General features: G+C 55.1%; 1 protein-coding gene across 9 annotated transcripts in view; it reads right to left on the reverse strand.

The window, feature by feature from the left end:
* The window catches only part of TCF3 (transcription factor 3), an 80,358-nt gene that overhangs the window by 19,097 nt on the left and 41,479 nt on the right, over positions 1-19,782 (reverse strand). For 8 of the 9 annotated variants that reach the window (XM_080383042.1, XM_080383040.1, XM_080383046.1 and 5 more), the window contains exons 5-10: positions 18,683-18,779; positions 10,289-10,356; positions 6,884-7,013; positions 5,166-5,215; positions 499-601; positions 77-216 (exon numbers count right to left, since the gene is read on the reverse strand). In XM_080383042.1, coding sequence (XP_080239168.1) covers positions 77-216; positions 499-601; positions 5,166-5,215; positions 6,884-7,013; positions 10,289-10,356; positions 18,683-18,779 — 588 coding nt within the window. The remainder of the gene's footprint in view (positions 1-76; positions 217-498; positions 602-5,165; positions 5,216-6,883; positions 7,014-10,288; positions 10,357-18,682; positions 18,780-19,782) is intronic. The other variant, XM_080383041.1, reaches the window with a different exon arrangement.

Here is a 19,782-nt window from a genome sequence, read left to right on the forward strand (position 1 = left end):
GAGGTGACAACACTGCCACTGGCCAGCCAAGCAGAGCCCCCCAGCCCGCCCACAGGGCAGCGCGGGGACGCATTACCATGCGTTCGTGCTGATGTAAACTGTTGAAGCCGCTGGACTGTGGGAGCGGGGAGGAGGAGCTGCCCAGCATGGCACCGTAACTCGACTGGCTCATGGCACCCGGTGAACTCCACAGGTCTGGCGAGTTATGGAGCCCGTCTGGAAGGAAAAGCAGAGCTGAGCAGGGCTGAGGCAGCAGCCCACACAGGGACAAGTCCACCCAGGCTGAGAAGCCACGTCTGTCCCCACCACATCCTGCCTATGCCAAGCATCACCCACCGAGCAGATCAGAGCCATTTTGGGGCTGCTTCGTGTCTCAAACACTCCTGCCCCAAGCTCCCTCCATCTCAAGTGCTGTGCAATTCTTCCTGCTGTTTGCAATGGGCCAGGCAGCCCCTGCTCTGAGCAGCCCGCAGGACACCGGGGCTGGTAACAACTCACCTGCCATATAAAAGGCTCCGGGATACACAGTGCTGGGAGGTTTCGAGGGAGTATATCCAGCTGGATCCCTGCTGTAGTCATCACCTGAGTTGGATGGATACACCTGTGGGGCAGGGAAGAGGTTGAAGAGAAGTGCTCGGCCACTCCACGGCCCCACATCCTCCCCATGGGCCACCCCGCTCCACGCTGCTTCGCTTTTATTCATTATAGCGGATGACAGAGTCCCACAGCAAAGCCGAGGCGGGGGGGGCAAGGACGCCAAAGTCACGACAGCGGCACAGGGGACGGGGCCATGGTGCAGACACAGCCCGTCTGCCTTCCCGGAACCGCGCGGATCCCCGCAGCCCCCTCCGGCAGAAGACGCACCGCGGTGCCAGCAGAAGTTTCAACTCTCTGCTCTAGTTCCTTTTTCTGCGGTTGTAACTTTTTATGGGTAACCACAAAAGCCATCGTTTCTCTGTGCTATAACCCCGCACCCAAGGAAGGTGCCGACGGGGACCAGCTAGGCTTCGGGACCTGCTCACCCCCACGCCGGCCCTGCCGCATGCACCGTGACGGCAGCAGCTGCCTCTGCTCAAACCCTTCACCGAAATCAGCCCGTCCTGCTTGAGGGGAAACTGAGGCACGGGGGAAGCTGAGGGCTGAGCAGGTTCCTCAGAGGGGATGTCACATGGGAGGGGATGGCTCTCAGAGAGCTTCTGACCGGATTTCTCCAGCTATGTTATTTAATTAATTGAGCTATGTTATTTAACAGCATATAGAGCAAAAGAAAAGCTTTTTTCTTTTTCTTCTAAATTAACCAAACCCATCCTAGAAAGCCCTTACCGAAAACCATCTTCTGCCAGTGCAAAAACACTTTTTTTTTTTTAAACTCAGAAATTCAATACACAAAGAAACTGAAATGCCACTCAAAATTACGTGAGAACTTTTGTTACAGCTTATTTTCATACCCATTGATTCATTCTGAAACCACTAATCGTGTTTTTTTAAGTAGACACGAAAGCAGAGGAGGGTGCAGGGGCCAGCCGGGCATGCTCTGCCAGCTCTGCCTGGAAGACACAGCTCTCTTTGGAAAGGAAACCTGCCCCCAGTTTCTCTTTCCCCACACCCAGCCAGCTTCTTCTGACCACTTGTCCTCACCCAGCAAGAAGGGGCAAAAATCGCTCTTTATTTCTGTAACTGCCCCAAACATCAAGAATTTTTCTTTTTTTGGGGGGGGGCGGTGGTGATAATAGAAAATAGGGGTCTTTAGCCTATCTGGTTAAAACCAAAGCAAAACAAAAAGCTCTGCAAAGCACCAGCAATCACACTTAAATATGTAACTTCATTTTATAACTTCATTTTCCCCCTGGCAGCCGAGGTTCCTGCTTCTCAGAGCAGCTTCTCTCAAAGCTGGGGGGGTTCAGAGCCCCAGGGGCAGCCCCAGCCCCTCGCCACCCATCAGCTCTTGGGCAGCAGGCGACTGGACCCCGCGGGGCGAGGGGGAGCTGGAAGCCACTGGTGCTACAGACTGAGACTGGGCAACTTGGAAAATAAAGAAGAAATAAAAAGAAAAGAGGGGGAAGGGAAAAACCTGACAGATGATGGCAGCTGCCCTTCACCCCTCGCTTAAGAAAGAAAAATCAGGGCACTCTGCCTTTGCGTGGCGTCGCAGGATGGTGCTGGGGTGCTGCGGGCACACGGAGCCGCGCGTGGGCAGCGCGTGCGGCCGGGGAGAGCAGGGGAATGGAGGAGGCTGCAAAGAACAAGAATCCAGTAAATTGACTTTTCCTATAATTTGATTAAATAGCGGGAGCTGGGACAGGGAATCGAATGAAGCACGTCTAATAGCCCCGCGCCATCTGCCAGGGGCTGGCACCTGGCCAGCACGCGAGGCAGCTGTGCAGCAGCGGAGCGGGCGCGGGGGGGGCGCGGCGAGCTGCAACATCCATTTAATAAATCCAGAGCGAAAATAAGAAGAATAAAACAGCAGGGATGAGCGGACCAGGATTGCAAAGCAGGGGGGAGTTCGCCTTGCTGCGTCGCCACCCTGCTCCCCCATCCGCAGATACACGCCCACCCTCATCTCCTGTTGGGCCCCCAGGGGCCAAGTTTCACCCCAGGAGTGGCTCTGGCCCCTCCAAATCTTTCATTTCCCCACTCGGTGCGGGGGGAGGCTGTGAAAAGCCAACTGTGCTCTTCCCCACACCGGCCAAGAGCATCCCAGCCCCGCCGCGTGTGGGGGAGCCGGCCGAGCCGGGGGCCGCCGGCCAAGCACTGCAGGAAACAGTAAATCAGTGCCAGGTCCCCCCTCCCCACCCCGTGGCCCCAGCCCTTGCGCCGGCAGCTCCGGCCGAGCCGGCGGTGGCCTTGGGGACCTCCAGGTGAGGTCATTTCCTCCAGTTAAAATTGCCAGCGCGGCGAGAGAGCTGCATGAAAAGCCCCAGTGCTGGGATTCGCAGGGCTTTGTGGTGTTGGGTTATTTTTCCCCTCCCTGCTTTTCTTGCTTAAATGCATGAACTGGGGTGGGACTTCAGGCAGACTAAAGCTAAACAGAGCAGTGACCAGACTGTGAATTCACAGGCTGAAACGGCTCCCAGCCACCACACTCACTGTGGCAACAAAATCCTACAGGAATCAACTTGCACAAAATCCCTCCCCAGCTTCCTCCGGCAAAGCCAGACGACGTGCAGCGGGGGCTCGGGGGCCTCATCCAGCCCCAGGTCCTGTGCCTGGACATGCCAGCCTGCAGGGGAGCATGGCCACGAGCACTAACCCTGCTCTCCAGCTCCGCATTGCGTGTTTCACACTAACTAACCCCAAAGGGCCGTGGGTTACAAGCCCGGTGCCCCTGCCCGTAGCCCCGGCATCGCTTTCACATCCCTCTTCAACCGCCTCCAACGCCGCCAGTGCCTCTTGGTGCCTTTGGCAGAATCACTCCTCTTTCAGCCACCCCCAACTATTCCATCCACTGACCTCTCCGAGTTTCAAAGCAGCGAGGGAATTACAGATTAAAGCATTTTATTTTAATAAGATGCTGATTAACCTATTTATTTTGCACAGGGTCCAGCGATAACACGGGGCGGGCTCCTGCGCAGGCGAGTCAGACAAGAAAGAGCCTTTGATCCGCTGCCTTTGAGGCCGGCAACTCCTTTTGCTCTGCACTTCTGGCGCTGCCTCGGTACGGATTTTGCTCCCCAGGTGTGGAAGTCAAAAACCAAACTGAGAAGCCGGAGGTCACAGCAAAGAGAGGGCAGCAAGCACCAGCCCATCCACCAACAACTGGAGCTCTGCGGTCAAGGGGCAGCCGAGGCGACAGCCAGCGCTTTCTGGGCTGGAAAAGCCGCTGTGCAGCGTTGGCTCAGGCACAGGGAAGGCGCTGAGCTCTGGCTCTTCCTCTGGGAATCGTGGCCCTTTAGGGCACTGCCAGCACAGAGGGCAGCGAACCCCATCACCTTTTGAAATCGGAGGTCAATAAAGGGCCATTTGTTGGGAGCGATGTTTTCCCCACATGTCGACCAGGATGTAAAAGCCCTGCGTTTCACACACCAACTCGACGCAACGCGACGGATTCTGCTTGGCACAGGTTTTCCCTGTTAAAACGCAGATTGCTGGAGCAACTGAGCGCTGCTGGCTGGGGCTGGTTTCTGCACGACGAGGGTCCACACGGACCCTCCAGCCTGCAAACCCCATCTGGGCAGCCCTCTGCACCCTCCTCTCCCTCCATCCTCCCAAGAGCAGCATCTCGGGGGGCATTTCCAAAGGCAGAACCACGGCGGAGGTTACAGACCAAGCTTTGTGCGAGCAGCGAGGGAAAGGCAGGGAACAGCATGGCACGAGACCTCCCCCACGGGTGGACGCACACGGGTTTTCCCCCAGGACTGGGGGAGCGGGCACCCGCTTCACATCGCATCAGCGGCAACTTTGGCAGCCAGCAGCACGACGTGCTTGGGCAAGGGCACGTCTCCAGCACCGCCCCAGCCTGGGCTCCAGCTCGCCCGCAGGATAGAGCCTGCCCGTCCCCCTGCAAGCACGCAAACGCTCCAGCGAGGAATGCAGCCTCGGCTGCCGCGCAGCCAGACAGCTCCCATATTCCTGCAGGAACCCTCCAGTCCACTCCAATTAGCTTTTCTGGAGATCCCATTACTTCTAGCCACAAAGACATTGTTCAGTTTATTCCCCTGTAACAGCCGCAAGAGCATGGCTAAGATATTCCTACAGGCTGCTCGGCTTTCTTATAAAACAGCCCAGGCAGTGCACACACCTGGAGCAGCCCCAGCTGCCTGCCCGCATTACAACTGGTTTGGTTTCCCTTCTGGAGTGAAATCTGATCGCATAAAATATTACATTTCACTCGGGCACTCACGACATAACATCAAACAGACGAGAGCCAGCAAGGGCAGGAGGTGGTGGGTGCGGGCTCTGGCCAGGGAGGTGCCACCACCAGCCGCTCCATCTCTCCAGTCAGTCCCCCGGCACTGCAGTCCCACAGGGCTTCCCCATTTCTCCTACACAGGAAGCTGGAGTTGGGAAAACCCTTCCCCCATCCTGCTAAAATCCAAGCCCTCAGTGTTTGGGGTGGCTGGACCCGTAGGGCCAGCAGCTCTGGTGGCAGAGGGAGCCAGGACACCCAGGGGATGGAGGAATGGGGAGGAGATACTTGTGGGGGAAACGCTCCTGCCACTTACCGAGGAGGGGAGTCCAGGAGGCACCTTCCGAACCTTTTTGGGCTGTCCATCTGGTTTAAAGAAAAGAAGAGAGGATCTAATTTTTGAAGGGGGTTAGTAGGAGGGAAAACAAGCTACAGCTTTGAGTCTCCAAGGATGGAAGACACAGGTACAAACAGGGCTCAGATCCCAAATGCCCCATAGCCAAGGAATCATCAACAGTGAGAATGTCTGAGGATGAAATTCTCCTCCTCATCTCATCTGCACCCTTCAAGGGTGGGTTTCACCCAAAACCAGAGTTCACAGGGCAGCCCTTCCCAAAACACCACGGTAAGAGGCACTCGCCATGTAAAGAAGGGCTGAGCTTGCTCTTTGGAAGAGACTGAGCCCATAAGTAACCCCTCAGTTGTTTGGGGTGTTTTTTTTTGAAACAATTTAACTTGAAGTGGGTTTGCAGTGAGAAAACAAATGCAGGGATGGGGTTGCATTTTCATTTGCAAAGCGTCACTGCTGCAGGAAGGCGGATGGCGCTTGCCCTGGGCCAGTCCCTCCCCTGCCCTTCTCTCCAGGTCCAGCTCCCACGCAGGAGGACACATGGTCCTGGGGGGGAAGATAGCTCAGAGGGAGGTGGGGGGGGTAAACACCCAGCTGAGTGGCTCAGGGGGGAAGAAGCACCGGTTAAAAATTTGAGGGCTTTTTTTCAGTTCGTAATTAAGGAAAGCCCCAGGTGCGGGGGGTGCAGGCTGCTAACACAGCAAGTCTGCCAAGCCAGGGACTCTGCCAGGTTGCAGCTCAGGAGGAGAAATTCATCACACAGAATGACCTGATGCAAAAGAATCGTTTTCCTGGCTGATAATATAAAGCAGCAATGTTTTAAAGTGCCAGTATCAAAGTGGATGCCTTTTTCTGAAAAGCACTGGAAAAAATACATGTAACATACGTCACTTCTGGTTTCATTTGTTGGGGAAAGCCCAAAATAACAGTAAGAAAGTGACTTTGGAGGGTGCGGAGAGGAACTATGACAAGAAACACAAGTTCTGGAGAACTGGGGCTTTTGTCTTCACTCGGAAGTTAAATTCACACCCAACCTTAGCTTTCATTAAAAGCAAAATGGCTTATTCCCATGTAGATCCAGATACGGGCAACTCCTGCTGTGGAACACCAAAGCCGGCAGGTAGGCAGGGAGAGGTGCTGGAGCAAACGCAGTGTCCCAGGGCACAGCTCCCCCAGCCCTGGCAGAGCACCCCCACCTCGCACCGCTTCTGAGAGACTTGTTCCTGGCAGCCCCGGTCGCTTGCAGCAGGTCAGGGGCTCCCAGGAGGGCCACCGGCCATAAAACCAGCCCCAAAGGTGGCCCAAGGTTTTCCAGGAATGACTACTGATGTGCAGCGTGGCTGAAAACGTTTTTAGAAGAACCTCAAGCCCTGTGCTGCTTCCACCTAATCTGACATTTTCCAGAAAGAAGGAAATTCTACACGACTCCGAGCCCAAACCCCCGCTTTAATTTTTTTTAATATATTATATATATATATTTATATTTTATCGCCCTTCCCCCCCCCCCACAGAAAAAGCAAATGCCAAATTCACACCTACGTGCACATATGGCAACATCAGCGCTTTCATTCCCGAAGGCAGATCCCACACGGGCTCCTGCCCAACCAACAGCCCCTGCGGTTGCTTGACCAAGCGGTGGCACAAACCAGAGCAGTGGCATCCGAAGGTGACACGAAGCGACTTACCTATGCTGCTGTCAGCACCTCTCCTGCGAGGATTGTTGGGGTAAGAAAAGTACTGAGACCCCCCTTTCACCCCGGTGGGGGAAAGCGTGCTCGGACTTGCGATTCCCATTTCACTGGGCAGGAAACCAGCCTGCAAACAAGGAGACAGAAAAGCCCTTCCATATAATTATGCTGGAAAACCACCATGGTGACTGGGAGAGAACAGAGCTGCCTTGAGCCACCTTCATACAAATTCAGCTGAGGGGAAAATAGAAAAGACAAGCCAAGGGGCCAGAAGGAAAAACAAATATATAAATATGGGGGTAGCAGTGGGGGAATGTACATGCAGCAAAAAAAAGGGTCTTTCAAGCTGTGTTTTCTTGCTGGACCCCAGCAAGGAACCTCCCTACAAACCAAGGATGCAAACTGGCAGGTGTCATTGCGGGGAGCATCGCGGTCCCACACTCACCTCGCTGACACGGGGGCAGGATGAGACCCTGCCGACCGTTCTATCGGCCCAGCCTGCTAAAACCAAAGAGGAGGCAACTGTCGGGCTGAGGGGCTCGTTACACAGCGCTCCCTGCTCTGCCTTGTGGACTTACTCAGGACAAAACTCCTACAAAGAGTTTACAAGGGATTACAGTTTCTGATGCAACCAGTGCTTTGGCGCCTGCGGGCACAGCACGTCCACCCATCTTCAAAAGGTTCATCTGACCAAACAGCCCCAATCCTGCCCCTCGCCTCCGCGACGCTGCTGGGGACCCCCAAACAGCCCCAATCCTGCCCCTCGCCTCCGCGACGCTGCTGGGGACCCCCAAACAGCCCCAATCCTGCCCCTCGCGACACTGCTGGGGACCCCGCCGGGGCAGAGGACAAACACAGCGCTCGCCCACCAGCAAACGCAGGAGCCCCTGAGGCTGTCACATCCCTCCACCACCTAAACACAAGAGACAGGTCACGCAGCCAGCAGCTCACCTGACCATGCTTCTCCCAGTGCCCCCCCGTGCTTCTCCCAGTGCCCTCCCAGCCACAAAGCCCAGCCCAGAGAGCCGGCACGGATGGTTCCTCTCCCATCCCAGTGCTGTGCAGCCAGACCCACTGCGGAGTCCAGAGCTGCGATGCCTCTGGGGGTGGTGGTTTTCTCTTGCATTTTATCAGGGAAAAGTCGAATCCCTCTTTCTAAAAAGAGGAAATTCCTCCCTCGTGTTTATCCCAGCTGACCTTGGGCACGCTGGGAAGCAGCAGGAGCCGGAGCCCAGGGTGCTCGCTGGCTCCTGGAATGGAGAAAGCATGCCTTGACCTCCAGGAGCACACCCGTCAGCATCGCCCCTTTCACCTCAGAAGCAAGTTAAATGTATTTGCACGGAATTTAAGAGGGCTGGCAAACGGCCTTTAAGTAACAAAAGCTTCGCTTTGACCCATCTTCCGAGGGCAACACATTGAAATAAAGGAGGATTTCAGGCTTTTGAGAAACTGGAAATTAAAACCCACTGCTTTAAAACTGTCTCCTCCAGAAAGGGGTTGGGGAGGGAAAGAGGAGCTCATGTATTCACAGCTGGTGAAATTCCTGCAATCTGTTCCACCGGTCATATTACCTTTGCACTGAAACCGCTACGCGCCACGGAGCTGCGTGGCCAAGAAAAGCAAGCGGCACAGCACCCTGGAGGAGATCCCGGAGGGCTGGGTTGCTGCTGCCCGGTTCCTCCAGCAGGTATCTCTGGAGCAGCACTGAGATTATAAAGCAATTTCCCAACGAAAGGGATTTTCTTCCTATTCCCTCTCCCTGGGGATGCCTCCGGAGATGGTGAAGGGTTAAACAAGGGGGGAGCTGCAGCTCTGCCCCCGAGGAAGGCATTTTGGGGAGGAACTGCTCCCCATCCAGGGCATCCGCCACTGGACAATTTTCCAGCTCTTTTTCAGAAAGGAAAAAAAAAAACCCCAACAGGTCAATGCCCCACCCCCCAGGAAAAAAAAAAAACTGGAGCCAGAAGCAACAACTGTTCTGGGGGCCACAGCGAAGTGTGCAGACAGCCCCACTCGCCTCCCACCACCCCACACAAGAGGGGTTTTGTCTCCCCCTCCACATCAAACGGTCTCAGTCTCCCGCTCTGCCACCTGATCCGGACCCCCGTGCCCACGCCAGGGCCTCTCCCAGCCCCCAGCACCACTTGCCCACCCCATTTCTGTTACTTTATATCTCCCCCTCCTCCACGAAACCCCAGCAAAACCATAACATTAAAAAGCAAGGCTTGGCATCTGTCCCATTTTTGTTTTAGCAGCTTCAGTGGTAAATTAAATCCACTCTGGCACAGACAGCCAGCACAGCTGTTTCAGCAAAGGAAACATCCTCAGTTCAGAGAAGAGGAAATTATGACAAATTTGTGTAAAATTAAAACATGTAATATGTGTGTGTGTACATGTATAAAATAAAAAGCTGTCCAGCCAAAAGCTGCTCCCTTGAATAAAATGGTGGGACTGTTTCCCCGGGGCCACGCTCGGGCACTGACGGGGCAGTTGCAGCAACACATCAAAGCGGAGGTGCTCGCTCCTTCCCGAAAAACTATTTCTGGATGCTGGTGGCAGCAGGCTAGATTATCTCAGGGCTGGTCAACTGCGTTCCCGGGCTCTGATTGATGCCTGTGGTATTCCCCACAGGAAGCAAGTTTTTCCCCACGGCACAGCCCTGGTCCTCCTGCCAGGGTTCACATGGGGTGACCCAACAGGGCAGGGATGTTGCTGCAAGAGGTGGATCTCTCCCATGCCGTGTCTCCCCCCATATTGTGGATATGCGGGTCCTGCAGCAACAGAACCACTATAAAACCAAAAGGCCACCCAATATCGACCAAACCGATGCTACAACGGCACAGAAACCATCTCACAGATTCTTCCTTCCCTCATCTGGCGAGTGGGGGGACATGGGGACGCTGGTCAGGGAGGGGGAGCATGCAGCACCAGGCGTGGGGCTCGGAGGCAAAGCGAGAGCCTCAAGGCAAGCAGCCAGAGGGAGAAAGTGCCTCCTGGAGCGCTCCTCTGCCTGCAGCCACCCTGTCACAAGGAAAGGTGTTGCTTGGATCTGACTCATTGACACCCCCTCCGAGGGCAGCGTGGCTAGGTCATATCTGATTAAATACAAATCAGCTAGAAGCAGGATTAGCAATAACAGAAGAAGTGAGCCTGAAGAGGTTTTTAAAAGAACTGAGAAGCTGCTACAACCCCATTTTCTAAATTCTGACAACTCCTCTGAGCCAGCAACACATGCCTGCATAAACCACTGACACTCAACAGACGTTTCTGAGCAGAGCAGAGGCTTTCCAGGACCTCGTGCAGAGGGGCAAGATGCATATCGCCAGGTTGCTTTTCATTCCCAGGCTCCTAGCAGCTTAGCCAGTAAACGAAGCAAAAAATCTCAATGCCTTTTATCGTTACCTGGTTTAGTCCTGGCATTCCTGCGTCTCTTCCAAACGTGGAGTACGAGGCTCTTTCACTGCTCTTCCCTATAGTGCAAAAAAGAAAAGACAAGGTTTTGTGTAAGAGGGAAAGGGAGGTTGTGTGTGTCCCTCAGGGTGCGGGGTGTCCCGCCGAGGTGCGAAGCCTGCTCTCATAATGCAGCTTCCTCCATCCGTCTGCAGAGGTGACTGCCTCCCGTAATAGCTCATGGCTAAAACAGGAGGCTCTTTTTAAGTTCACAGACAGCAGGGATCGGCTGGTCCGTAAACAGCAAAACCCCAAAACTGCAGCAATGCAGGGAAGTGCTTGTGGCCATGGAAACTGGCCGTGTCAGACCAGAGGAAAAAAAAAAAAAAAAATCTCCCTCCAGACATATTAAAAAAAGCCAGGCAAATTTGGCAGAGGCAATGACAGAGCAAAGCCAGGCATGAGTGACCAGACTCTGCGGGCGCTTTCCATACAATAGGAAATACAATTCCAGCACGTGCTGAGCAGCAGCGTGTGGAGCTGAGCTCCTGCTCCATACGGCGCAGGAATTACCTTCTTCCCCTTTCCTGGTGGAGATTCAACTTTCCAAACCCCCATCCAGATCTAAAGAGCAGGCATTTGATAGAAAACCCTTTCCTTCCTTTTCAAGCCCCCTCCTTTAGATCCCACCAGGCAGGTTCCTCCTGGACCGTAGGGCTCCTTGCAGCCGAGCATCCCCATCGCCCGGGATGCCGCCCCATGCAGCCAAGCCCACGTGCCCCAGCGCTACCACATGAACTTTAGCACCCAGCGACGGCTTTTATCAAACATGCTCAACCTCACCCTGCCCACACGCTGCTGAAAATAGTGTTTTCACGGGGGGAGGGAGGAAAAAACCCACCCAACACACATGGTGAAATGTTTCCATTCTGAAATGCCCTTGCAGTCTCTTCCTTCGCAGTCACCGCCCCGGAATACATGGTGGTCCCCCAGCACCCATGGGTGCCTGGGCAGTGCTGCAGCCCTGGGGAAGAACCCCAGGCCAGGGAGAAAGGGAATGGTTCTAGGGAATGGTTCTACACTGTCTGTCCAGGGCAGCCAGAAGCACAACAGTCTGCTTTGGTGTTTCCCCCCATTCCAAAGCAAAACTAGGCATTTTTCTAGTGGGGAACAGACATGTTTTCATTGAAGAAAAAAGAAAAAAAGAAAAAAAACTGGACAGAAAATATATGAGGCATCTTCCCCTGGTGTTAGGTACGGCCTATTAATGGCACCACCAGAGAAACTAGGAATAAAGAGGGAAACAGGAGATGATGATCCAAAAGGCTTTGAACCCATGGCAGGATGGCACCGCTCCGGTGCTGGGCTCTGCCAGCACCCCCCTGCCCAGGCAAAGGCCCTTCCCTGAAAAGGGGTGATCGCATCCTGCCTCCACTCCGGCTTAGTAAGCAAAATTGGGAGGGGGAGGATTTTGCCAATCTGCTTAACCCAAAGCCATCACTGAAGCCTGCTGAGATGCAGGTTAATGCACTGGGGCGACATTTGGGCTGGCAGGCAGCTCCACACACGGCTAGGAGGTTTTGGGGTGCAGATGAAGGCAGGGGGGAAATGCAATTCCCCAAACCAGCTCCCCTGAAGGGCTGGGCAGAGATGGGAAGAGAGGGAAGGCTGCTTGGTTTTGCAGCCTTAGCACAGGGGCCTTGAACTCAACCCAGGTATCTCAGTGGGTTCCCCCACTACAAGCCCCAAACCTGAGACACTCCCCTTCCCAATGGTGCCGGGGGTCCAAACACGGCACGCCAGCACCCTGGCACCCCTCACCTCCAGCGACAGCCGGATGCACCGGGCACCATCCGCTGCCGTTTCGCTTCAGAGGCTTAAACGTTAAGTAAACAAAGGTCAAAATGTCAGAGGATGGATCTCCTAAATGACCTAATTTTTAAAAGAGCTTAGCAGCTCTATTTGCCGCAGTGCCGGCAACGTTACACAAATAACTCAACAGGTTGTGGCATCAGGCAGATCACAATTACTCCTAAACCAGAGGAAAGCCAGGGTAATGTCACGCTAGTTTATCTGGTCAGCAACTGCCAGGACTCCCATCTGATCATAAACCGCCGCTTCCACGCGTGGCTCGAGTGGTGAAGTGCCGAGCCAAGTGCCTCTGCCCTCACCAGATCAATCGGACGCTGAACCAACAGGGCTCCTGGCATGTGTGCGGCAAGAAGGACCGGCAACCCAGTGCCAGCTCTGTGCCACACTGCTCCTCATCCTGCTGCCCTCGCCTGATGGTCTTTCGTGGGACAGCGAGCATGGCCTGGCACCTGCAGGCTGCTGCACGCTCAGGCATCTCACAGGATGGGGGAGGCTGGGAAAGGGGGGGCAACCCCCAGCCCCTGCGCCCCCCTTTGTCATTACGCAGGCAGGGGAAAAAGCAGCAAAACCCTCAGCAGTAGAAAATTTTACATTTTGTTGTCTAAGAAAACAAGGCAGAAGGAAGAACAGAGTTTTCTGGATCACAATGTATCTAGCCTACTGAAATATAAAAAAAAAAGTTCACGAGTTGGGCAAGAAAATCGGAACGTGCCAGCAGAAGGTGCTGCTTTCGGCTGCCAGGAGATGCCCCCTGGCACAGGCAGCAAACCCAGCTGCACTGGGACTCACCCCTTCACAAGCACATCCCAGGGGCACCGACCAGGAAAGGTGGCGAGACCCCAGAGCCACAGCAAGGACCAGGGCGCAGGCAGGGCTCAGCAGAAAATGCCAGGAATCTCCCCGAATGCCATCTTGCTCCTGGGCCAGTTACTGAAATCCTGCAGAGAGGTGCTAAGGGATCTTGGAGGAGGGGGGGGAAATAAAAAGTCAGGAGATACTGGGAATAAAATCCCTTGAACGGGACAGGGATTTCCCTTGGAAATCCTATCTTTGGATTTACCTCTGCCGATTTTAGCGTGCAAAGGTGAAGCGCAGCGGATGGCACCTTGAGCAAGGTGCACCCAGAGACTGACTGGGAGCATTTGGCATGTCCAGCTCTTTACGGCGTTGCTTCGCTGCGAGTTCTGGCACCCCCTGCCTTTCCCACCCCTGCCTTCAACCCTGCTTAACAAGCCATTTCCCAACCTCCCTCCTCTCCCAGCATGTTCTCTCTTGCAGGATCTGGCTGTGCCGGGCTCAGACGAAGCCTCTCCCATGTCTGCCTTCACCCTGGGCTTCTGCAGAGAAACCCACACACGCCGGCTGTGCTCTCTCCTCCCAAGAGCAGATTTGCTCCCGGGCTCAGAGACAAGATAGCAGAATAAAAACTCCGCTTTCCCGAGCTTGCTGCCAGCTCTGGCAGTGGCCGGGTTTGGCCTCGGCACCCAGGACCATGGCAGCATCTCACCTCCACGGGAGCAAACCGTGCTTTGAAATAAACTTGTGGTTTTACCATTTCTCTCCCCAAGGTGCATACAAATCAGCCAAGAAGAGGTGATTCAACGCTGCCTACAGGTTTTGCCGGTGCCTGCCGGGAGGAAGGCAGGTGCCTGGCCGAGGTGCAGTGCCCCACACTGCTGCCAGCCTGCGGGGAGTTCACACTGGTGCCCCTGCATCACCCCGTCCCTGCTCCAAAACGGAGCCCCAGTGCAGCCCCCCCAGCATTCACCGCCCCAGCCACCCACCACGCACCTCCTCCCCCCAGCTCTGCCGGTAATTCCATTAGAGTTACGGCCTGGGGAAAAAGGGGAGTAAAAACACAGCCGGGGATTAAAAGGGAGGAGAAGAAAAAAAAAAAATGTTAAAAAAACAGGAGCAGCAAACCCTGTTGGTGGGCAGATTAAAACCATTGTCCAGGAAGAACCCAATCCCCAACAGCTCACAATACACACAAGATTAGAAACACTCCTCTGAAAAGAAGCTAATTACTAGAAATAATTACTAGAAAGAAATCTGTTATGGCTTATCAGTTTCCCCTGCTGTTTGAGCAATCCCCCTCCCCCTCCTTCCACTGGAGATGAATGGTAAAATAGTGGCAGATTTTGAAGACTGGTGATTTAAAACAGAAAAGCCCTCCTCACCCTCTGGGACAAGCCAGTTTGTCACCGTGCAGTGTCCTGGCAGCACCCCAGGTGGCCAGGGATGGTCCCCATCACCTTTCTCCACCCGAGGCTGGCATGCTCAGACCTCACTGGTCCCGAGTCCTCTGGGGAACAGCACCAAGGGATCAGCACGGAGTGATGGAGCTCGCAGGCATTGCTACTGCACCCTGCTCATCAGGTTCAGTGACCCCTGCCCAGCAGCCTGGGCTGATTTTTATTCAAAGCACTGAAGATATTTCCATTCAGGGACTTACTTGCTTTTTCTTTTTTTTTTTTTAAATTTAGGTTATCCTGTCCAGTGCAACACAGGCCAGACCTCTTCGCCCAGCTAGCCTTGCAGACAGCTCTGGTTTTCCCCATCACCTCGTGGAGCTGAAGTTGTGGCAGGGAAGGAACCTGAGCTTTGGAAAGCTGACAAAACATTGCCCTTGCACCATCCCCTTCATCAAGGGCATGAGCAGCCTCACCTGCAGCTCCTGGGGAGCCCAGAGGACAGGGGAAGGCCAGCTCTGACAGCAGCACCCACAGGTCCCAGCAGCCCCTCTCCTGCTCTGCATCCAAAGTGTCTCCCAAAGCCAAGCTCCCATCGTGCCTGATGCCGTATGTTCATCTAAAAGAACATCCATAAGCCCCAAATACCACATCCCTCTGTCCTACCTGACTAGAAGCCAGGACTTTTCAAAGCACGGTGTCTGAATTCAAACCGGTTTTGGACTAGGTGTGCACCCCGCAATCCGCAGGGCCATCATCCCAGTGGGGATGGGTTGGACTGTGGGCTGGACTGGGGCTGCCTCCAGGTGAGCAGGCAGCAGCCATCCCTCCAGTGATGGTGTCTCCTACTGCCAGGACGGCTGCTGCTCGCAGGAAACAACAGGCACACTGTCCCTCTGGGATTAAATCTGTCCGGCATTGCACAGAGCTTTGTGCTCACCCAGTTCCACCCTGGGATCTGAGCAGCCCCCTCCACACTGCACTTGGGAGGGGGACCCTGGGCAGGGGACAAGGGCGCGGGCTGGAGCGATGGCACAGAGCCTTGCAGGGCTTTCAGGGATGTGCTGGCAGTGCCCTCCTCCCACCAAACACAGACCTGCTTTCCTTCTCTTCTGGGCTACACAAATCCCTCTAGCCCAGCCCTTCTCATGCAGTTTGTTTGCTGCCCTGGCACTACTCCCAATTTTCCACCCCTCTAGCTAGAATACACCTGACACCAAGGCTCTGCACAGCTTCCACGCACCATCATCATCACCGCTCGCAAGCCAGACCCACCTGCAGCCAGAGCTCCCCTGGCCGGCACTGCAAAGCCAGCTCCCAGGGACGCACCGCGAAGAGATTTGGATGAACAAGCTCACACATTCCACTGCTCCTTTATCCAAACAGCCACTACACTCTGCAGTTCCTGAATCTCTCTCCTCACCCCCCCTGCTTGTGTCAGATCAGTTTGTGAGTGCCGAGATGCCTCATGTGGGAAGGGGAGTGCTCAGCTGCACCCCTGCTCCTCTCCCCATACACCACAGCCCCGAAACACTGCCAGTCTTCAGGGGCAGGTGAAGTCTCCGTCCTCAAAAGGATGCCACCAGTTTCAAAGCCCAGGCTGCCAGGAGCTCCCCAGCCCACCGAAGGCTGGTGCCAGTGGAGCCTCCTTTCCATTTGTATGCATGTAGAAAATAAGAGCCCAAAAAATCAGTTTACCTCCATTTCTTCAACAAGCGCTGCCTGGCGAGCAGTGTCCCTTCGCTGCGGGAAGGCTGCTCAGTGCCCCAGTGCACACCGTTAAGAGGGGACACTGCCCTGACTCAAGAAACACAAAAGCTGGAGGACACAGGTTCCTGGAGGAGGCCAGCCCCACCCCAACGGAGTGGTAGCTGGCACAGACCAGTGCTCAGAGCCCACGCCAAGGGGGGAAGCCAAGGTGCACCTTTTCCTGGTGGGGCCCTTTCAGCTCAGCCTCCCACTCTAGCTGGCCAAATCCAGCATTTCCAGCACAGATCACGTTCCTCCTGAAATGTTTCTTACAGCAGCTTCTGATCCTCCTTGAAGAAATAAAAGGTTGAATAGGAAGGAGACATAAATTCTGATTTTGGAGAAGGACTTAGATGATCGTCTCACACACACCTTTTGTCCACCTGGTACCACTGGACATGTCCATACCAATCTGCTCCTTCCATCACCTCACATTTTAAACCCCACAGGTTCCACTCAATTGCTTCATTAACACGAGCCTGCCCAGCCTGCTGCCCCCAGGGGGGACCTTGCTGGACACCAGGGACTGGCAGCTGAAGTGACATATCTCTAAAACTCACCCTTCCCTCCCACTTTGCCACTGCTTTTAGGCTATTGTATGCAAAAGCCATTATTTATCTTCTTTCTGCTCTCCTTTCTCACTCATTTTGCCACTAGAAAAGTTTCCAGAAGCAGCTTGGGAAAGAGGAAGAGAAAATCCCACCCATGGTCTTCCTCCAGTCCATCCTTCTCAGCACATAAGCACAGAGGCAAAGTAAAGCTTATTTATGTATTTTGGAACCTGCTCCAGGAATTGATGTTTTCTACTTTAACCACATTCAATTTTAGGAACAAAAGCATCTCTGAAACGTGAGGAGCCCCCTGCCCCTCCTGGCTGCTCCCTCCTGGCCTCCCCAGCCCCTGTTTCAAGCAGCAGAGCTATAGTGCTGCACCCAACCAGCCAGGCTGGTGGCCAAAACCTCACACCAGCGCGGGGGGATGCAGTCCCAGCAGGGACTGGAGCCTCGGACACAGTGCACGACTCCGTCCTGCCGGCCACCGGGCTGCAGCTTGCCCTTTGGGCCCAGACAGCTGGTGGAAATGACCCGCCGGGGCAGCAGAGCTGCAGCTCCACGTGCTGGGGACTGGTTGGGCTCGCAGCCTTGCCGGGGAGTGCCGCCACGCTTGCCAAAGACTGGGAGCCCTGTCTTTGAGAGGAAGCCAAACGCGTCTTCCCTGCACACATCAAAGGGGAAACCTCCGTGTTCCTCCCCGGGCAGCTCCTTCTCAGCTGGAAACTCTCAAGGCTGCCTTGGCCCCAGGTGTGGGATGGGTCCCCCCCACGCACACCCCCAAGAAACCCTGCTGAACTGCATCAAGGGTAGCCCGTCTTATTAAGATACGTCTCCTCTGCTTTGGTTACATTGTCCTGGGGCAGAAAATGAGAAGGAATAACCGTCCTTGCAGAGGGATGGGACGAGCCACTTGGAAACGCTCTTCCACGCCTGTGCAGGACCCCCAAGGGGCAATTAACCTTTGTTGTCTCTCAACAGCAAGAGGAACGACAGTGGCGAGCAGAGCCAAGAGCGAGCCCTTCGCCCCAGACACCCAGCCAGGTGGGGCAAACATGCGGCCACTCGCTTCCCAGCATGACCCCGCTCCTCTCTTCCCCTTTCCGACCAGCTCCGCAGGAGGAACCTCCTGGTGGGGTTTTTCTGTTTCGAACACAACTCCCTCTTCCATCCCCACCCTTCAAACCACCACCACACGCCGCGAAGCTACAGGACCCTGCCCCAGCACTGCTCCTGCCACGCTTGCTGCAGGATTTTAACCACCACTGCGTGGGCAAAGGTGGGGAGGACTAGCCCCAGCTCCTAACGTCATTAGAGCTCTCTAAGCCCTTCAGGATGGCTATTTTTTGCTCTTAATCTCTCCTCCCACCCCCGAGCTGGGAGAGGTAACTGGGTAAATTGTGGCAGGTATCTGGTCATGCACGATCACCACCTCTGGTACTCGCCAGTCCCCACCAGCTCCTTGTGCTGCTCCGTTGCAGCAAGGGATGGAGGAGCCAGATGGAGCCTTTGCAGGACACGAGCAGAGGCCCTCCAAATCCCACTGCAACGAGGGGGAGCAACTCCAGCTCTCAGGAAGAGCAACACCAGTTCTCTTTGGAGACTGCACTGCCCTGGGGCTGCCAGGCTGGAAAGCAAAGCAGCCACCAGCCTGTTGGAAGACCTTAACGATGAACGTGTCTTTTCTCCCCCTCTCTCCTGGCGCTTTTTCCACCCTTGATTACCAGCTCCCAAGAGCAAACTCAGCCCACCCCGTGCCAGCATGGCAGGCGTCAATCTCCGCTATTGCCTTTGGGTGCTACTGTAAAGCAGGGAAAAACAATCACACACATAAAATACAGCAGCTGTCACACACATCAAGCGCTGAGGAGACCCTCTGGACAGCAGCTCCTTCAACCACAGCTTTGGTAACACCTGGAGCAGGTCCAACATGGGGAACAGCAACACCGGCCGGTGCAAATGCTCCCACCACAGCGTGCCATTCTGCGGGAGGTTTCCCCTGCTCTGCCCAGGCACCCACCAGGCAGCTGAAAGGCTCTTACCCACTAGTCCAGCTCCCAGGAATGGCGATGAAGATATGCTGTTGTGAGACGGCAGGTCCCTGTGCTCGCTGTAGTGGGGGCCTTCCCCATAGCTCTGCTGAAGCAACAAGGGAGAGTTACCACGGGGCGTCTGGGGATGCTGAACCCAACGCCAGAATGCAAGCGGAGCTCAGTCTCTCTGATAGCAGGAAGGGTCAAAGTCAAAGGTTCCTTGTAAAAAGGGCATAGAAATGATTTTATCCTCACAGCGAGGGTGAGCAAGGCAGTGCAGCCATGAGGCCATGGCATTGGGAGGGGGTATAGCACCAAAGCAGGGACGTTTGCCCTGTGCTGGGGCAGCTTCTGCCTTTGCCTGGCAGGTGAGAGCCAGGCAGCCCCTCCCCAAGCCGGGGAGGGGGGCAAGGGTGTGAGGTGAAGGTCTATAAAGATGAGAAATGACACCGCAGCGCCTGCTCTGCCACTGACCTAAGGGAAGGGAAAGGTACCATTGCAAAAACGAATCACACAAACCCAATAAAACATGAGCATCTGTCAAAATAACACCGTTTCAATTAAGTTAATGTTTCTTCCCTCCTCAGGCCCCAGTTACGCACTGTTGCAGCCTCGACTCCTTCCCTGAGAAACCCTTCCCAGGATCTCCATCCCCACCTCGGGCTCCTCAGCTGGCTGGGGTGGTAGATCCCCTCCCAGCAGCGCACCAGTGCACAGTGGGTGCCCAGCAAGCGTTGCTGAAGGCACAGCCCGTCAGGTGAGACCCCTCAACCTGCTCGGCCACAGCCCCACGTGGGGACCTCTCCCAGCCCGTGGCCAGGAGCCCCCCACTCCCCACGCAACAGCCGAGGGCCGGGAGGGGAGCCCACATGGGGGGGTGGGCCTAGGGGAGCTTTTTGGAGGAAAAGCCTTCTCCAGGGGGACCTCAAGGCAGCAAAGCCTGAGGAGATAGGGACTGGGGGTGTGTGTCCATCCCTCTCCCTGCTGTCGTCCCCACAGGGTTACAGAACCGACATCTGAAACAGGGCAAGAAAAGCTGTTTCAGGTTTAGACCCAACCTGGGCACAAACGCACACGCCGAGAAGCCACGGTTAAAGCCCCCGTTTATT

Source organism: Falco punctatus, assembly GCF_963210335.1.
Source record: "Falco punctatus genome assembly, chromosome: 4".
Lineage (NCBI taxonomy): Eukaryota > Metazoa > Chordata > Aves > Falconiformes > Falconidae > Falco > Falco punctatus.